This window comes from Rousettus aegyptiacus, unplaced genomic scaffold (genome assembly GCF_014176215.1).
Source record: "Rousettus aegyptiacus isolate mRouAeg1 unplaced genomic scaffold, mRouAeg1.p scaffold_m13_p_6, whole genome shotgun sequence".
NCBI lineage: Eukaryota > Metazoa > Chordata > Mammalia > Chiroptera > Pteropodidae > Rousettus > Rousettus aegyptiacus.
In genome coordinates, this window is record NW_023416309.1 from 48,424,614 (window position 1) to 48,444,694 (window position 20,081).

At 45.4% G+C, this 20,081-nt stretch overlaps 1 protein-coding gene across 35 annotated transcripts in view; it reads left to right on the top strand.

The window, feature by feature from the left end:
• TCF7L2 (transcription factor 7 like 2) overlaps window positions 1-19,676 on the top strand; it is a 187,437-nt gene extending 167,761 nt beyond the window's left edge. For 7 of the 35 annotated variants that reach the window (XM_016146330.2, XM_016146328.2, XM_016146337.2 and 4 more), the window contains 5 exons: window positions 3,575-3,700; window positions 4,297-4,456; window positions 4,880-4,987; window positions 9,929-9,977; window positions 17,550-19,676. In XM_016146330.2, the coding sequence (XP_016001816.2) occupies window positions 3,575-3,700; window positions 4,297-4,456; window positions 4,880-4,987; window positions 9,929-9,977; window positions 17,550-17,629 (523 nt within the window). In that variant the 3' untranslated portion in view covers window positions 17,630-19,676. Of the gene's footprint in view, window positions 1-3,559; window positions 3,701-4,296; window positions 4,457-4,879; window positions 4,988-9,928; window positions 9,978-10,567; window positions 10,619-11,927; window positions 12,001-12,624; window positions 12,699-17,549 lie in introns of those variants that run through there. The other 28 variants (XM_016146304.2, XM_016146303.2, XM_016146310.2 and 25 more) reach the window with 11 other exon arrangements.
• Window positions 19,677-20,081: the final 405 nt, after the last annotated feature.

Sequence of the window (20,081 nt, forward strand, 5' to 3'; positions counted from 1 at the left end):
ATGCTCTCCTTTTCCTCCCTCTAATTAATTCTGGCTAATTTTTCAGTGACTGCTAGTTTATTTACAAACTGGTTGGCAGCGGTATGTTTAAGTAGTCACTAATTGCTCCTAATGATAGTTTTATTTTCTGTTCATCTGATTTTCAGTCAAGTTAATTAAATCGGTGGAGGTTTAGACTTTCCTGATGGACTGCAACAACTAATCCATTTTGATGATGGCACATGATTCAATTAGCATGCATTACATGGCAAGGATGCTGACCCCTCAATCTCTGTAGCCACCATGGGAACCAAAGACCAGAGGAAGGGTTGGAAAGACAGGCCAAGATGCTTCTTTTTCTGCTTACAAAACAGTGATTTGGGGAGCGGGGGCGGGGGAGGGGGAGTAAAGAATAACATTCATGAAAAAGAACTATAACATATCTAACACCTATAATTATGCCATGGCTATCCTTCAGGTATCAAGATCCATTTCCCACAGGTGATAGGTCATCTCAGTTCCCAAATCCACACCAGCTTCGGTTAGGCAGGAGAGTGATGTGTGTTCTCCATTGAGAAGAGGAAGGATGTATTCATTAAATAACGTCACTGCAACTTCACCAAGCATGAGAACAAATGGGGAGTCTCCCAGGAGGAGAGCTGCTTCTGAGAAGCTTAGAATCCATAGCTCATCCTCCCTCCATCCTAGCATTTATATAATGCACCTGATTGCTTTTCATGTTTGTTTATTTGGTGCATTCCAGAGGTTAAAAGCGGTGAAGTAATCACAGGATAGGGATTGGGGTTAAGCTTATTGATTGAATTATCATTAGGAGGTTAGTGGATGGTTTATAGGTGAGCAGAGAGGGGTGGAGGAAAGGAAGGGAAGGGTGGGTGGAAAGGTTAGGGGCTCCAGGTGCAGCGGGGGGAGGCGGCGATTCCCCAGGTAGGCCTTATGAAAGGTAGCTAGTTAAAAAGCATATACAGCAAATTAAATACATTATTGTGGTAATGGGACGACAGAAGTATAGGTCTATTATACTTATGGCAGTTACAGGAAATGTAGGCAGCTTGCCCTGTTCCAGAACACCCTTTGATATTCATTCTATTCAGCAGTGGGGCCAGGACTTCTCAGAATTAAGTGATGGGTCATTATACTTTAAACACCATGGAGAAGCCTAGATTGGCAATTAAACAGCTCTTGCTGACACTCACTTGTGCCACCCTGTGACCCCCTTTAGATTGAGATGTTGGAGCTCCGGGCCCTCAGCCTGCTAAATTGGCGCAAGGCTCTTCTCCTGACGAGAGCAGGCTCTGAAATCTGCCGGCTTCAAAGGGAGAGAGATCATGTATAAACCATAATGTGGGTGCACCGTGGCTCACAAAAAATAAGGCAGGAAGAGATGAAATGTTACAAGTGCAAGGAGGAAAATGAGAGAATAATGACAAACCTAATGCAACTCAAAGCCAGATTGTTGCACAGGAAAATGCATCCTACTGCTTGTGCATAAAATCAAGGCCGGCAGATGACATCCAGTTAACAGAAACGTGTCAACAGTGAAGTAAAGTGAGAGTGAGTAAGAGAGAAGCCCCTGAGACAGCCAGAAACAAAAATTAGTTGTCCTTAACAAGTTAAGGTTCATCATTATATTCTGGCTTGGAGCCATAAAAGCAGACGGGGGTATATAATGAGCTGCTTAGAATTTTTAGGGTGTTTATTGCATTTCGTATAACAGTTGTCTGCAGAAAGGAATTTCTTAAGGAAGGTATGCATGTAGCTCCCCCCTACCCCCCATACACACACACAACACACACACTCTTTCTCTGCTATACATTTTCCCGCTGCACGAGTATGTGTATAGGTATGTGAACTTGAAAGTGTTCGTTCTTCATGGCTGCACTGGAAAATTTCTCCCACCCCATGGTGCACTGAGACTGTGTTATCTCCCTGTGGTTTTTGGTGTACACACATTCACACATACACTCACACACACAGGGTTTTTTATCTCGATCCCTCCCTCTCTCCCCCGCTTCTTCTACCCCTCCTTTCTCTCCCCTATCCATCCATCCATCCAACCATCCGTCCGTCCGTCCGTCCGTCCATCCATCTCTCATATCAGTACATATATTCTCATTGAGCAGGAATGGAACATATATATTTGAGGAACGTCAAGCCTTTGAAATTCACAGTAAAAGCTGCCACTTCGCCCACCCCTTCACCAGGGGCTTCCAAGAACACATATTCTTAAGTTTCCTCAGAGGTCTTCCAGCAGTGGAAGGAACGGGGTGTAACTTGGGGGCCCAAGTGCCCCCCACGGGTTTGCTTTCCATTTCTTTAGGGTTTAGGGGATAGAGATTCTTTCGGTTTTCTTTTATTCTCATATTCATTCATATTCTCTCTCTGAGTTATTTTGTTTTGTTTTTTAGTCCTAAAAGGGCTTGCTTGATTTTTATTAAATCATGTAATTGTTACCAACTTTTGATACTTTCACATTCGTAAAAGCAGAGGCAGGAGAAATTACATCAGGATGGCATTTCTGAGTCACGTGTCCACTGTGATTCTGGACCTCTGTCAAAGCTCTCTGGGTCACTGGTTTTGTTGTATGTCGTTTTGCTTGAAGTCACAGAAACCGTTGATGACTTTAAGTGAGGACATCTTAGTCATTCCTTTAAGAAGGGTGGTTCTTCTAACCCAGTACAAATCATGGTGACTCCAGGCAGATCAGAAAACGTGAAAGCTGTTCGTCTAAGCCAGTTGTCAGTTTACAGATGGACCAAGAGTGTTTCGAAATTATTTTGGTACGTCCCAGCTGGTTTGCGTGTCGGGAAATGCCAATTCAGGGCCTAAACAGTGTTTCAAAGGACTTTCCTAAAAACACACAGATTAGTGGAGACAGCACAAACTTTATTTACCTTTATTTACTTTATTTTTTTTTTTTTTTTGCATCATGTTTAAAATACCCATGACTTCTGATAAGAACCACATAGGAAGTACTTAGATTTTCCGCATCTTCCTACCTTACTCTCTCCCGTTCCTGTCAAAACGACGGGGCGCCCTGCAAAAGAAGAATAAAAATTTCATTGCACTGCGCCAACAGAATGAGGCCTAACGAGGCATGTGCAGCACTGTCAAAAATGTGTGTATACTTCAGCCACATTAATATTTTACCTAGTTGTCAATAAACAACAAAAGATTTCACCTTTCATTCTAGAGCTGATTAGGACTTAGGAAATTGTCTTCTTAGATGCCAAAATAATGCCTCAAAAGAACAAGTGGACGTGTGATTTCCAGCAGGTCGTCCAAGCCTACTTTTCCGCCCAAGTACATCAGTTAAATTTGTCTTTTGCTAAAGATGTTAAAAATCGTAATGTCTCATGTCAGTAACAATAATGAAGGGGAAGATTGGCTTTAATGACATTATGAGAATCATTATGTTTAATTTATCGCTAATTAATGCTGACAGGTTTCATATGCCTTGGGTTGCTTTCATGTGAACGTTACGTGCTGTTTTTTTTTTTTTTTTAATTGTGTGTACACATCCCTCCCCATTCATTCATTTTGATTCTGACGATTTACACAGCTTTCTGTCTTCTAGGTTCCCTCCCCATATGGTCCCACCACATCACACTCTACACACGACCGGCATCCCCCACCCGGCCATAGTCACACCAACAGTCAAACAGGAATCCTCCCAGAGTGACGTCGGCTCACTCCACAGCTCGTAAGTGTTGCTCTTGTGACCGCTTTCCCCTTCGCTATCGTGTTCAGTTCATCATTGCTGGCGCGGTGGCTGTTGGGTTGGTGGCTCTGCCTTGGGTTCTCTGCGCTGCCTGTGGCTCCGGCAAATACCCCATGTGTGTGGACCCCGGATCTTGCAGACAGGCTTTCGCAGAGAGTGCCTGCTGTGGTGCAGACGAGCACTCCTATTTTTTGCGTACTTGGATGGCCTGGGCTTTACAGTGATGACTCTGTCCCTAACCCCGTCATCGAGCAGTTGGCACTCCATCCTTTAAGCACGAGACTGGCTGAGGTAGAAAGAAAGGGCCACAGGTGCTTTGCCTTCTGGCCTGGGAAAATTGTGTATTTGTGAAACTTAAGGAAGTGATTACAAAATCGCCTTTCTTCCCCTAGTCCCTCCCCTGGCTGGTTTTGTTCCATTTTCCAGGGTGGAGAAGGCCAAAAGTGGAAGCGTGCTTTTCATTCGGACTGCTGGGTTTGGGTGTTGAGAAACCAAGGAGAATGGGCTCTTTGCTGGGGAGGAAGTTGGCCCTCACGGGTGTTTATTGGGTTGGGTCTGTCTGTTTTGTCCACATCCAGAAAGCATCAGGACTCCAAAAAGGAAGAAGAAAAGAAGAAGCCCCACATAAAGAAACCTCTTAACGCGTTCATGTTGTATATGAAGGAAATGAGAGCAAAGGTCGTCGCCGAGTGCACGTTGAAAGAAAGCGCAGCCATCAACCAGATCCTGGGGCGAAGGGTAGGTGGCTCCCCCCCTGGGAGAAGAGGGTGAGAATGGACTAGGATGCAGTAGGTGGGGTGACAAAATGTCCCCGTCCTCGCTTGCTTGGAGAGGCCTTTCGCGTTAGCTACATTGCGACCCCTTCGGTGGCTTTCGTGGGGTCAGGACCAGTGACCGCATTCGACTGACGTACAGAACAGCCAAAGCCATCATCTTCCGCATCCCCAGAGAACAAATGATAAAACGGCATCGACGACAATTCGTGTTTTGTCTAAGCGCTCCCGTTAGTGCCAGGACCCTTCAGCCTGTCAATGGCTGCAGGTTACATCATTTCTGATGGACTCTTCCAAAAAAGAAGCGTTATTTATCCCTTGGCCGCAGTGTAGTCTGTGATGCGTTTGCCTGTCTTTTCCCTCCCCCTCCCTGTCTTGTTCCCTCCAGTGGCACGCGCTGTCTAGAGAAGAACAAGCAAAGTACTACGAGCTGGCCCGGAAGGAGCGACAGCTTCACATGCAGCTCTACCCTGGCTGGTCTGCACGGGATAACTACGTAGGTGGATCATTTTTCTCAGGACCGTAGACATGTGCTGGTTGTCCATGCGGACAAAGGGAATGCTAACTGCCACCTTGGATTAGGCCTCAGAACCATTCGGTTTGCCTGCTCCTTGGGATCGTTAGCATCTCGTCCAAGCACCAGGCGGGAGGGTCTTGTCCTGGCCTCCAGTGTGGCTCCAGCAGCATAGTTCTTCAGGGGGAAGCTGCCGTGCCAGCTCAGGACCCATGAGGTCGGTTTAGGGCTGTCCATATCTTCTTGCCCGTGTCTTTGAAGACGCAGGGCTCTAGGATATATGCCCAGTGGGGCTTATGTGCTTCTCAACAGTGGTCTGTGGGGTGGCCTTACAGAGGAGTGGGTAGGGCTGGAGGAGGAATTTAATTCTTCACAGGTCTTCCAGTAGGGCCTTCACCACCCTTAAGAGGAACAAATGAAACAGTTGTCCTATGCTGTGGTACAATAGAAGTCAGAAGCCTAGTTCATCCTGAGAGGGGCATGATGGTAATATCCCTGAAAGTAGCCAGTAGAAGTCATGTTTTGGCAGGGACCCAGCAAGGGTAGGACGAGGGGGTGTGTCTTATGTGTTGTGTGTGTTCCTGGGCTCTGTTGGTTTCAAGATTCACCTAATTTAATCTCCTGGGTTTTGGAAAACACTGCAGGATTGTTGTTTTTACTAATTGCAGTGGTTGTGACATCCATGATCCTTCCCCTCCTATAAACTGAGTCTCCTGGAGACCTCTGTCACCTCTGTCATTCTTTCTTATTTTCCATTTTGCTCAATAGCTCAAGTCCTGAGCTCTCTCTCCTTCCTAGATGGATGAAATTGTTTCTTATTTGCCTGATACCTTATTATATAGCTTTGGTTTTGTGAAGTGATTTTACCATCTACTTTGGCGGGGGAAACAAACTTGACTTAATGTCAGTGGGGGAAACAGACTTGACTTAATCCCAGCAACAGGCTTCTCCTGTTTCTTGTTGGTATCGTGGGTCACAGATGATGTTTTCACCAGTCAGTGCTGCCTGACCTAACTCTCCGTGGACGTCATCTGTGGTGAGGAAGCATTCCGTATAGGAGGGTTGAGATCCATTCAGTTATTGCTGATTTTTAACTTAACTATACACCGTATTATGGGAGTCCAGAGTTAAGTCAGACATATTTACTCTCCCGGAACTTGCCAGCCATCAGGAAGTCACAAACCATCTTCAGGAACGTGTGGGTCCTGAGTGAAATCCGACTGCTGCTCGCTCTGACTAGCCGCTCCAGGTTCCCTCCCTTCTTAGTCCCGTGCCTTTAAACGTGAGCCTGCTCGTCTCCCCTTTGCCGTGCGGATGAGGGAGAGTGGACAACCACGACCATGGAGCTTAACTCCCATGACGTCGTCACCACCAGCCCCGCAGCCCCCCTCCTCCCTGCCCACCCACCCATCTCCCTCTAGGTCCCACTGCCAGCACTAGACTCTCTTCCTCCTGGGAGTGAAACCGGAATTAGCGTTGGTATTTTTCAATGACATGGTGGCTCTGCTCAGAGCCCTTGTCACTCACCGATGGTCATGCACAGGGTCGTAACTGCTCGGGATCTTTCCGTTTGTCCTCAGCATGTGTGCAGCAGGGGAGCCTTTCTTCTGGAGCTGAAAGGAGGAGGATGAGAAAGGTCCTGCTCTCCCGCAGGCTGGCTGCTCACCGCCCCCGACCTCGAGGTGGCGCTTTCCTGCCTCTGTTACGGTCTCTCGTTCCAGGACAGCTGTTCTCCTGGTTTTGGGTCAGAGGTTCTCAGAGTTCCTCTCTAGCTTCTGCCTGCTACAGATCCGATTCTTTGGGTAATCACAGAGGAATCCGGCTACTCTCTAGACATTGTATCCCCTGTAGGCATTTGGGGTCATAGCAGGGCCTTCGTGTCCAGCTGTGTAGGGCGTGCACTGTACAACTCTCGGGAGGTGTTTATAATATGGTCTGTGAGCATGGTACCCCTAGAGTTGTGCAGGGGGAAGTCTCCACAAAGGTACGAGGCCGACTCTGCGATAGCTTCCAAAGGGTGCTTTGATTATTTACTTGGAGTCAGGATGTTTTCCGAGTCTTTTTTTGTCTTGCTCTTGGGGTTTTAGCAGGTCCATGAGGCACTTGGAATGGGGTGTGTATAATAGGGGAACCTCTGATAAGACCTGAGAGAAAATTTAGAGGTAGATCTGGATTTGGGGCTGTAGGAGCTTTATCTCTTACAAGGGGGTACTGTCAGATCCTGTTACGATGGCTCATTACTCATGGGTATGAACACCTTTCCTTCCTTCCTTCCTCCCTTCCTTTCTTTCTCCCACCCTTCCTTCCTTCCTTTCTTCCATCCATCCATCCAGCTATCCATCCATGCCCGAGGAAACAGTCTATGGAACAAGAATCAATAGTTAAACTTTTATGGATTTGATTATGGTGAAAACTTGTTAGTATTTTTTTTTTTTTTTAAACTGAGTTGACATAGAAGTTTCTCTGCAAATTACTTTGGTCATTGTACAGTCCAAGAGGTTCTTCTGGAAAAAGTCTTCTGAGTTAACCTCAAGCCTCTTTCACTTTCCACTTTTCCAGCCAAGTGGTGACAGAAATCTTCAGCAGTCACATTTGGGTTGTTGGGTTTGGCACATCCTGGAGCACAAGAGGAAACATTTTGGTCCCATAGTGACATCTGACCCCTGGCATTATATTAGAACATGATTTTCTTTATCATGTAGATTAGCTCTACAATGGGTAAAAAAGCTAAATCCTGGGCCATTTGCTCATCTTGAGTTTTTTCCCCCTTACCACCATACTTTAGGCCTTTTCTTTGTTTTGTTAAATTTAAAGAGGTGATGGGGATGTCTTCCTCCCTTCAGATGCACCTCTCTTCACTAAGTAGCATTTATTAAATTCCTTCATGTCTTCTGGTTAAAACACAACCCCTGCTCTTTAGAAACCCTTAGTCTAAATGATCATTCCCTCAGTCACGAACATCTCAGTTATCTTAAGCTTCCCGTGAGTAGTGGACTTTTCATTTGCCTTTCAGAATGTATTGCAGGAGATTGGAAATGGGTGAACGCTATATTAAAGGTGATGAGAAGCCCTTGAGTTATGTGGATGTTGACACCACTGTGCCCAGCTGAATTTTTACCTCAAGCTCCTAAGTAAACAAAGTAGACCCTCTGCCTGTTCCAAGGTGGCCACATGACACTCTGCTCCTTACATGAGAGGCGCAGACATGAAGATGGGCTGCTAAGGTTCATGAGAAGGAAGTGAACTAACTTCCTTCCTTCCCTTCCTTCCTTCCCTCCCTCCCTCCCTCACTCCCTCCCTCCCTCCCTCCCTCCCTCCCTCCCTCCCTTCCTTCCTTCCTTCCTTCCTTCCTTCCTTCCTTCCTTCCTTCCTTCCTGTCATTGTACATCTAGGAACATAAAATGTTTCAAATAGAAATGCCGAGCTGAAGGCCAAGACAAATTCTCCAAGTGGAACAGGCCCCAAGATCTGAGAGAAAAAAGGGGCTTTCTCTGAAACAGTTGACTCTTAGCCCTCGGATGGAGCTCACACTGCGCAGTCTCCGCCCTGAGTCTCTCGTCACAAGGCTTTATGGGTTCTCAGGTTTTCTGCCTATCACCGTTCTTGTCACTTCTGGAGTTGGTGTTAACACACTGTGACAACCTTTAGGCAAGGGCGATATTGAGAGATTCTGAAACAAACAGAAGTGTGAGACCGTGCCTCCTGTTTGTGACATTTCACATATACCAGGCAGCTATCTCATTAAGGGTAGGACGGGCAGGTACTGTGAGGTGATGGAGAAGGGGTTTTAGATCTGGAACGGGGCAGTCAGCTCTACAGAATTCCCCCCGTGCCCCTTCTACATCCATGGGAAGATTGTCCAGCTGTCAAGGAGGATCTGGTTGGAGAATGTGAATGACTCCATGCAGTTCACCCATAATCTGTTAAAAACCTTCCTCAGAGGGCATTAACCACGTAGGTAGTGCAGCTTAGTGCATGAGGGGTCTTGGAATCGAGAGCACCTGAGTTCCCATCCTGGTCTCGCCATTTGTTAGCTCTGTGATCTCAGAAAGGTTATGTAACCTCTCTGTGCCTTGGTTTCCTTATCCGTGAAATTGGAGTGGTGATAATACCTGTTGGATAGGATTGTGTGAGGTTAAATGCATCCATATGCATGGCACACTTAAAATCATGCCCGGCGTGTAGTATGTGCTCAATAAATATTAGCTGTTATTCCTAGGGTTATGATAATCATTATATGTTAGATGGGACTATAGAGAACTTTTCCTCTTTTATGGATGTCCACTCAGCAGTTTTAAAAGAAGTGCAAATGATTTCTGGTTCTATTTTGCCTTTTCTCATTCCCCCTGCTGTCTTTTAAAAAGCAAGGCCCACGTTACAGCTCTAAAAAAAAAAAAAAAAAAAAAAAAAAAAAAAAAAATCCTACTTAAGCATTTAATTTTTGATTCAAAATAAGGACCTTTTGGCCTTAAGAGATTTGCATGGGGCGAGAAGGTTTTGAGTCCACATAGCCATCTCAACACTGATTCATCCTGTGGCCGTGGACCCTTGGGCCACTTTAGCCTTGTGTCTACTCACCTCCTGCATCTTCCTCATCCAGCTCTTCCCGTCACCTTTGTGGAATCAGATGCTCTGGGTCAGGTTCGAGGATGGACATGGGTGCGTGGGAAAGAGGTCTTTCCTTCACCCCGCATTGAATCCTTCTTTTCCCCTGCTGATTGGTTGTCCCTGCAGCTGAAGCACAGTTCATTTGGACATTTGGATTAAAGGGGTTTAGGGGCTGGAAAACACTCAAGGAGCTGGTGTGGATGAAGGGAGCAGGGTGCTCCCCTCCTTCCGCCTTCTCATTTCCGGGTGACCCCAGACACCCTCTTCCCATTCGTTTTATTGAAATAATTCCCTGTGTTTTGTTTGTTCCTCTAGGGGAAGAAGAAGAAGAGGAAAAGGGACAAGCAGCCAGGGGAGACCAACGGTAAGTTAGAATAATGAGGGTGCAGGAAGGAGCCATACTCTTTTGAGGACCACTGTTTGATATTAGGCTTCTATCCGGGGGAGGCAGGAGAAACTCAAGGCCAGGAGGACATTGTGGGGGAACCCATCTTAGCCAGCCTTTTTGTTTATGCATTTTAATTAATTGCTTCATGATTGCCCTTTTAAAGCTAGTAACATTCATTGTCGCATGAAAAGCACATTGTAATTCTAGTGGAATGTGTTTTTAAATAACTGTAGAGCCTGTAACTGGGGAGCCGGAGGCATGCCTATGCGGGGTGTATACAGTTTGCTTATTCTGTATGTGTCTGAGTAGGGATGAGGAGGGGGCTAGGGGAGTAGGAGGGGTGTATGTGAGTGTTTGGCATTAACTGGGCTGTTCCTGAATGTTTCGATGCATGCCTTTACAGTGGTAAATTGCACCCAACTTAAATTAAGGAGGTTTGTCATTCTCTAGAAGAAATTAGAAATACTGCATAGGCAATCTCAGAGGTCCCTTGGAGAAGGCCAGGCTTTTACAAACAACAACAAAAACATTTTGAAGGCTTTGTATAATTTGTTCTTTTTTTTCAGAACACAGCGAATGTTTCCTAAATCCTTGCCTTTCACTTCCTCCGATTACAGGTGCTAATGTCATTTTGAGTCGTTAAAATAGTTGCTAAACTGTTTTTTAATTTTTCTTGCCATTATAGTTTGATTAACATTAATCACGTATGACATTTGAACATTCTTTAAAATGACCATCTACACGGTTTCGTATGTTTCGGTAGATTTTTTTTTTTTTCAGTTGCTTTTGTTGTTTTTTTTTTTAATTTAATTTAACTTTTGCTTTGTTTATTTATTTATTTTTTCCATGACAGTTGTTTAAGCAGTGATGACAGTGATTTAGAGTTGAACTAACTGTGCAAATTGAATATGCAGTATTTCTTTAAAAGAGACTGGTAAAAAAAAAAAAAAAACGGAAGGAATTCAGTAATAAACCTCCTTAATCTAATGGCATTTTTTTTCATTGCTCCCACTAAGTTTTCTCACGCAAGCATGCATCCGCAGTATGATTTTTTTTCCTTTGCTTTTTTTTTATTTTAGTTTTTTTTTCTTCCTTTTGCTTTTCTGCTCATACTTTGCAAACCCACTAGCATTTTACTGACTGTACCTGCTTAAGTGCTGCTATGAGCTTCTAACTAACTCTTAACAGCTCATTCATACAGCCTGTTTACCTTTATCTGTTCCTCTCTTAATATTAATGAAAACAGATTTCAAAAGAAAGATGAACGTTCCAAAAGCTGCAATATCCCAATACCCACAACCCTTTTCTTTCTTTATTTCTTTCTGTTTTGTTTCATTTTGTTCTGTTTTTATTTGTAGTTTTTTTCTTTTTTAAACTGTTGTACTCTGAGAAGAAAAAAGCATGTTACAAACTTAATTCCCTCCTTTGCTTTATTTTCTTCTTTAAGAAAAACAAATTGAAAGAAAAAAAAAAAAAGGAAAGCAGAACCAAAAGAGGAAAAATATTGTTTACAAGCTAGTTCTTCAGTATCTAACTTCCCTTTATCAGCTCAAACCGAATCTGAGAGACAGTCCTTAACGAAGGGATACTGCAGCTTTATTTGCAACAGCTAATTTCACAAGTTGAATAAGAATGTGATTTTTTTTTTACCTTTTTTTTAATTAAAGAAAGTTAAAAATCAAAAGTCAATATTTTGTAATTAGTAACCAGGTCATTGATTTATTCCCTTTTTTATTTTTATTTTTTTCTTATTTGTATCTTTCTCTTTTTTCTTCTCTCCCTCCCTCCCTTTTTTCCTCCCTCCCTCCCTCCCTCCCTCTCTCTCTCTCTCTCTCTCTCTCTTTTTCTCCCTCCCCTTCTCTCTCTCTTTCCTCCCTCTCTCCCACGTCCTCCTCCTCTGCTCGCTTCTCTCTTGAACTCATTCAGACCTGAGCGCTCCTAAGAAATGCCGAGCGCGCTTTGGCCTTGATCAACAGAATAACTGGTGCGGCCCTTGCAGGTGTGTATAGATTTCCCAGATTCGCTGTGCTGGTTTGCAGCTGGTCTATTCGATCCTTTCCCCCTCTCTGGCCTGTCGCTTTGTAGCTCTGTGTGTGGATCTTAGGAGACACGAGGGCGCGGGACACTGCTCTGTGAGGGTTGTGCTTGTTCCCCTGCTGCTGCTAGCCAAAATGCCACTGTAAAACCGCATCATCTGCGCCTCCTCGGGTCAGCGACAGCAAACCCCAGCGCGCCCCTCCCAGGGATGTTACCTGCCGTCCCCCTCCTCATGACAGCCCAGGGTGGGGCTCCGTGACCTCCTTCGTAACCCTGGCCTAGGTAGCCGCAAACAACGTCACCTTTCCCCCTCCTCTTCTCTCTCTATTTTTATTTATTTTTCCTTGTTTTTTGGTTTCTGGTTGTTGTTTTGTGTGTGTGCGTGTGTGTGTGTTTTATCATTTTATTTTATTTTTTTTTCTTTTGACTCATAGAAGTCCTTTCCTTTCATGCCCTTGGTGAGGGAAGACAATCAAATAGAACCGAGGTGATCTAGAAGACAAGTCAGCTGTAGCTGAGATTTCACATCCAACTGAGCACGACCCACCATTGTGTTGTATTTTTTGTGTTTACCTTATGCTAACAGATGCAAATACTCCAAAGAAGTGTCGGGCACTGTTCGGGCTTGACCGACAGACTTTATGGTGCAAACCATGCAGGTATATTACCACTGCGAGGCCTTTGGGAAAATCAAAGCATTCTGTCCTTCTGGTACCTTAGCGTGTCAATATATTTTGACCCCGTTCCCATCTACTCCCGCACTGATATCAATGACTAATGATCCTCATTCTTCAAAATTTCCTTGCTAATTTTATGCTGAGTCCTCTCCCCACTTTCTCTTTCTCCCCACACCCCTCTCTTAAAAATGATATAACCCTGGCGGTAGGGCCGAGACCACAACCCTAACTGACCAGAACGGGCACTTACCCTTTTGCTTTGAAAGCCAGTGTCCTAGAACTGGCCCAGCCCCATGAATACTTCTGTGGCCCGTGTGCTGAGTGCAGAGACCACCATTTCCAAAGGTTTGAATGAGCTAAAATTGGCACCAGGAGTAGCATTCCCATGCAACTCGGAGTCAAGACTTGGACAAGTGCTCTGGGGCAGGCTTTTTTTGGTTTTGTTTTACTTTTTATTTTATTTTTTATTTTTTGTTTGTTTGTTTTATGTTTAAAAACCACATCTCTGTACAGAGGAGCTTGGTTAGCTGACATTGTTTTACAGTGCGGAAAAGAAGCGTGGCATTGAACGGCATGCACCAGCTAAAGGGCTGCGAGCAGCGAGTCATGCAGTCGCATGCTGCAGGGCTGCCAGCCTGCAGAACGAGAAATGTATGCGTCTGCATTTAGAGAGAGAGCGAGAGAGACCGTTGGTTCTGAGATGTATCAGAAGAGTCCAAATTAAACACCCGGGTTCCACCTGCAGGCTTCCATCCAACTAGTAATTTCAGGGAAGGCGTAGGTACTTCCTTCTTGGTGGAGGGATGCCAACTAGTTCCTGTCTCACTTCCCTTTCTTTAATGAGCACCTTCGGTTAAATTTGTTGTTTCTTTGTTCTGATACAAGCAGTCTTTGAATTTGGAGTATTATGATGGTAGGTATCTCAATACCCGAACATGCTTTTCTGTCTGTAGTGCCTCCCTTGTCACGTGTCCCTCTCTTCCATGCCTTTGCCGTGTGTTGCGTGTTTAGACGTTAGCTCAGATGTCCATCCCATCCTGTGCATGCCCACGACTCTCCATGTCTCTTCCCCCCGCTCCGATGCCGTACAAGAGACTGAAACACCTCGCGTTGACCACGCCTTTAGGGGAGAGAGGGCCTGAGAGTCTTGACTGAGAGGGACTCCCCAGACGACCCTCTGCCCATTATGTGAGGACGGGGGGGGCCTTGGGTGAACACCCAGCAAGAGAGGGATTCTCAGTCATTTTTCCAGGTGGCAGTGTTCACGGAGGTGACAGGTGTCCTTCCCACACAGTCCTGGGGTCTTCTCTGTGTAACAGAAAAGAGTTTCATGATGAAGTTAACGAAAGACGTTAGGTATTTAATTAGAGCTAGCCCAGAAGATAGGAACTCTGCTTGACCTATCTATCTAGGCAGTGAATTCATGTCAGAATTTTATTTGCGCTGAGTAGGAAGATAAGTAGCTGGAGAGTCCTGCTCTAAGAAGCCCTGCCTTGGCCAAGGATGAGCTAATCACAGGATCTCTTCCGAGGGTTTCTCACCATCCGTAGGAATGCATGGCTGACACCATTGTGCATACCTCGCAATATGGTTTGTTGCCTGGTTTGTGTATTTTGTTCGTAGGAGGTGAGTGGTGGTTTTATGAATCCCTTTTTTGTTTCGAAGTTACTGCGAGTTAGACTTGGCATTTTTTTGGTGAAAGTTATCATTAGTAACGCCAACTGGATGGAGGCCCCCTTCCCAGACACAGCCCACACCTTGCTAAAGCCAGGGCGTGATATCTTCCTCAGAGACTAGAATTTTCAGGACGTTTTTACCAAAAACGAAAACAGCCGAAAAACCTTTGCGGCTGCCGCATAAACTTGATTTCATGAAGTGCAGCATTGAGAGGCCAGCTGTCAGCGTGACGGCATTGCCGTCGTGGATGCCGAGAGGTCCCTACTCAGTGTTCTTCCTCACCTCAGCACCATTAGCAGCTTCCCGGTGGCCATTTTTTTCTACCGTTGGGGCATGTTTTACCCTAAATGCTTTTTAGCAGGTGCATTTCTGTTCTTCTGAGGGTGTAACTCCAAAACAGGGTCAGGAAGAACGAGTCTCCTTTCAGGACAAACCCATGTGAAGTTGAAAGTGGGTTTGTAAGAGGCCACCACTCCTTGATTGGAGATGGAACCTAGGTGGGGAAGGGCAAGAAGGGGGGTTTTGTCCCTTTTTTCTTCACCTTTTTCTCTTGGCCAGGATCTGGCTTGATGCTAAATCAATAGGATAAAATGTACTTTAAAAAAAAAAAAAAGTTGCAAAACGAGCCATTTTCTGGACCGTCAGAAATGTGTGTGTGTGTGTGTGTTCCGACTGCCTTTTGCTCAGCCTCCTGTTAGAAGGAGCATCGCTTTCTCATTCATAGTCTTCATGTCCCGTGTTCATGATGCCTCTGCTCATCCCCACGACTTGGAAACTTCCGTGTCACAAGGAGGGCGGGAGGGGTGAGGGGAGCCCCGGAAAGGCTCCTAGCCAATCAGGGCTCCTCACTCACTGCACAAGGCTTCTAATTTTATTTGACATTTGAGGACATTTTTAACAAGATTCTGTTTTGAGCCCACCAAGTTGCTTTCCCCGTCTTTTCACTCTGCCCTAATATAGCATGGAATGCTGCTGATGTCACCCCCTCGTTTCCTGTCGTTCTCCGCCCTTTCTGTCTCTCTCCTCTCTCTTGTTTCTCCCCGTTGCTTTCTCTGTTTTGCTTATGCCTCCCCACCCCCTCCCATCTCCCATTTTCAAAATGCATGGACATTTAGTTTTTTTTTTTTTATAGCATGTTTTGATCTGCAGGCTAAGGTGGCTTAAAACTCTTGAGAGGCTTAATTGTTTACCCTGGGTTTCTGCGATGGGAGCAGAACCCGTTTATCCCAGAGAAGAGAAAGGAACCATGTCATTGTGAAGGTGAGGGAGGCTGCCCTCACTCTCCCCTAGAGTTCCTTCCAACTCAGAGAGGGGACGGATAGACCCTGAGGCCACTGGCCCAACGGGTCTTCGCCTCTGGGAGGCAGGGAAGACCAAGCATGCCTCTCCCATCCTTCCCCTTCCCCTTCCCTCCCCTCTCCTCTCCTGCCATCTTGCTGAATCCATACCCCACACACTCAGGGGCCTGATTAGGCAGCTCTGGGGCACAGACTAATTACACCCCCTTCCTTTCAAAGGCCAGTGACATCTGACAGAGGTTGCCTTCAAATAGGCAGCATCTCAGTTGCTTTCTAGTGATGAAAAGCCAGCTGGTGCCTACACACTTGTTTTCAGATGGAGTGTTATCAGCCACGGTTCTGACTGTGTTCCCCTTAGATCAGCACATCCCCTGTATCTGCATTAGTTTTGGAGCATAGATGGAGTTGGTCCCCAGTATCACCTTTCCTACCAGATATTATCCCACTGGACTGGGATTCAGAATAGGAGAAGCTTCGAGGTCACACGCTCAGTTTCTTGATTTGATCTCCCCAACCTTCGATGACAGGAAAGAGAGGCTCGGAAATGTTCATTCCTACTTCGTACATAAACAGGAAGCGGAGAGGGGAGGTTCTGGTTCTGGGACAGGGCAGAATTAGTCTTTGTGGTTTCAACACTAGTCAGGATGACCCCGACCCAGGGAGGCCCGCGCTGCGACCCGTCACTCCGTCATCGTCACGCCCGTGCGACATGCCGTGCCCTCCGTTCACTGGCCTCGCCACGTGGACCCCGCCACGCCATCCTCACCGTCTTTCCTTTCCAGCCTTCTCACTCTGGGTTGGGGGAGGGGAAGACCCCAAATCGTTAACAAAAAAAAAAGAAAAAGAAAAAGAAAAAAAGTCAAGTCTGAATCATAATTTAATCCACAACCTGCAGGCCATACGACCAGTTATTCTTGTTCCTTTGGATCATTTTCTGTTTTTCTTATTCTTCCCCCTCCCCCACCTTTGTTATCCTCTTCTACCTGTTTTTGGTGGTTTTTTTTTTTCTTTTTTTTGTTTTCGTTTTTGTTTTTTTTTTAAGTTTATTTTGTTTTATTTTTGTTTCCCTCCTCCTCTCACCTGATTCTGACCTCTTGATTTGGTGTGGTTCTTAACAGACAAGCCCGAAAGCTCTCCGGGCGCCAGCAGCCTGGTGGCGGTGGTGGTGGTGGTGGTGGCGGTGGTGGCGGTGGTGGTGGTGGTGGTGGCGGTGGTGGCGGTGGTGGCGGTGGTGTGTTGAAACCTTTAAGCCTCTTGCTAGCGCTGTCTTCAGCTCTGTGGGCTCAGTGGTCAGCATTTTGAGTTTATATTCGTAGGAGGTTCCTGGGGAAGGAGGGCTCTGTCTTTCTCTTTCACACACACACACACACACACACACACACACACACACGCCATTGGGGGAGGGGGTGGGATAGCGGTGGGAACGGGAGGTGTGATGGGAAAGTGAGGAGACGTGTGAGCCGAAGAGAAATAACCAGTTTTCCAGTTCATCTCAGTTCGCGTGCAGCCACTTTCTGGCAGAGACGCCACCACGTACAGGTGGCATCCTTTAGTCTGCTCACTTACCTTTGGGCAGGGGCGGGGCCTAGGGTATTTAGTGGGGCGGGGGAAGCAGGTACGGAGGGAGTGCTGTACTCTCGACTGTTTCGTTCGGCAGAGCAGTCTTAGGTGGGGCAGCAGTTAGTGAGCATGGCGCCCTGGTGTAATTTTAATAGTCCTCTGGCCAGTGGGCGTGCCGTCTCCAGGAGTCGGGGGGAGGGCATCTGTTAGGTGACTTCATCTTGACTCTGAGCGTTAGATAACTCTCTCCCTTGGCACCTTTGCCCTTTATTCACAGAAACTCTCTCCCCTGTTTCTAGGAGAAAAAAAAAGTGCGTTCGCTACATACAAGGTGAAGGCAGCTGCCTCAGCCCACCCTCTTCAGATGGAAGCTTACTAGACTCGCCTCCTCCTTCCCCCAGCCTGCTAGGCTCCCCTCCCCAAGACGCCAAGTCACAGACTGAGCAGACCCAGCCTCTCTCGCTGTCCCTGAAGCCCGACCCCCTGGCCCACCTCTCCATGATGCCTCCGCCACCCGCCCTCCTGCTTGCCGAGGCCGCCCATGGCAAGGCCCCCGCCCTCTGTCCCAACGGGGCCTTGGACCTGCCTCCTGCCGCTTTGCAGCCGCCCATCATGCCCTCCTCATCTATTGCACAGCCGTCAACATCTTCCTTACATTCCCACAGCTCTCTGGCCGGGACCCAGCCCCAGCCGCTCTCCCTCGTAACCAAGTCTTTAGAATAGCTTTAGCTTCGTTAGCCCCAGCTGGTTTGTGTAGTGTTTCGTTTTGCTTTTCTTTATTTCCCCTCCCTTTGAAAGGTTTTGTTTTGTACTCTTTTAATTTTGTGCCATGTGGCTACATTAGTTAATGTTTATCAAGTTCATTGGTCAATATTTGACCCATTCTTATTTCAATTTCTCCTTTTAAATATGTAGATGAGAGAAGAACCTCATGATTCTACCAAAATTTTTATCAACAGCTGTTTAAAGTCTTTGTAGCGTTTAAAAAATATATATATATACATAACTGTTATGTAGTTCGGATAGCTTAGTTTTAAAAGACTGATTAAAAAACAAAAAGGAAAAAAAAAAGAAGCAATTTTGAAGCAGCCCTCCAGAAGGAGTTGGTTCTGTATTATTTGTATTAAATACGAGCTTGCGAACCAATCATTTTACACCTGGTTTTGAAACCATAAGGGCACGATGAATGCAGTGCCGTTACTTTTTTTTTCTTCTGTGTGAAACAACTTTTATTGTGATGTTACTTGTTATTGTTTAAATGTACAGAAACAAAGGGTTAAAATGTGTTAATATACCTTGTTCCATGGTGTTGTTCTTTTGGGGGGAGGGGATGCTACTCAACAATTAATGGAATCACAACGCTGTTGGGCCAGTAGTATTTATTGCTTTAGAGATTGCTTGTCGAACCTGTACGTCATCCCTTTTAAAATATGTTTTCCTTTTTCTTGAAACTGTATAAAATTTTTTTCCCCTTAGCATCAGCATCTTATATATAACAACTCATTTGTACAAGGTTTTTAAGTTTATATATAAAATGTGTATATATATATTTTTTGTTTCCCTTTTTGACTTTTTTCCCCCCCTGTATGAATCCCCAGATGCCGCCAAATGGACATGAATAGTTGCATTAAAGGATCAGTAGCATTAACAAAAGTTGCTTTAAAAGCCATTATGTAAAACAAGACTTGAAAATTAGTGAGGGAATTCTAGCGACGCTGTGTGAGCAGCAGTGGGAACCATCCTGTTTCCCCTTTGAACTCACAGTCGACTGTCCGACACCCTGCAGGATGTGGGCTGACTGTGTGCAAAACTTTATGTGCCAAAATTCTCAGTGACTTTAGCTTTCTCCCTCTTTTTGATGCTGTAATTTTCGTTCATCATGTTTTGCTGTGATGTTACATAGGTAGATTTGTATGTAGTTTTAATGTCACCTATAACAAGATGTGTTTGGTAGCAGATTGTCCAGAAAGCATTTTAAATGAAGAGGTATAAACCCTTAAGGGCCAAAATTCTGTATATTAGATTACTCTTAAAGGAAAAACCAGCTGCCACTTTTATGTACTCGTACGACATACAAGTAGGTAGCAGACTTTAAAAATAAAAAAAAACCTAGGCATGTTGATGTTGCAAAATGCTGTATAAAGCTGAAACCTGTTCATTCAGTGCCATTGTAGTTGACATGAAGCGATTGTAAAACTGTCTCCGATTTTTCTCTGGTTTATTAAGATGCTAACTATAACATTTTTTGTGAATACTTTGAATGTTTCCTAACAGTTGTGATGTTACTGTTCCGTTTTATGCTCTTATTCCAATTTCATTTTTAATGGTTTGGAAGCCATTTTTGTAATGAATAAATGTTCATGCTGTACAGTATCTGTAGCATGCCGTGCTGGATTAATAAAAGCAACTTAGTGTGTGCACATGAAGGCTGGTCACTTGTTTCTGTGATTTGGATTTTCTCCCTGGGGAAACTGGGTCTGTCTGCCTTCAAGAGAAAAACGGAGACCCAAGCTGGAACTTGAGACCACATGGCTGGTATGGGTGGTGGGCAGCACTTAGATACCGAGAAGTGGTCTTGAACTCTTTTGAGGGGTGGTTGTCCCCCACCCCATTCATAATGCATATTGGGCATATTTCGTGTACCTGTTTATTTCTGAAAGCAAAGTACAGTTGCAGAGTAATGTCACTCTTCTGGCTGGGTATATAGAACAGCCACTCCGAGATGGTTTAGTCGTCCCTCTCTCAGTATAGAGCTCATTTCATTCTGGTTAATGAAAGTTTGTTCACCAGGAGTAGATTAGGAAACCACATCATTCACATTTAAGGACCAT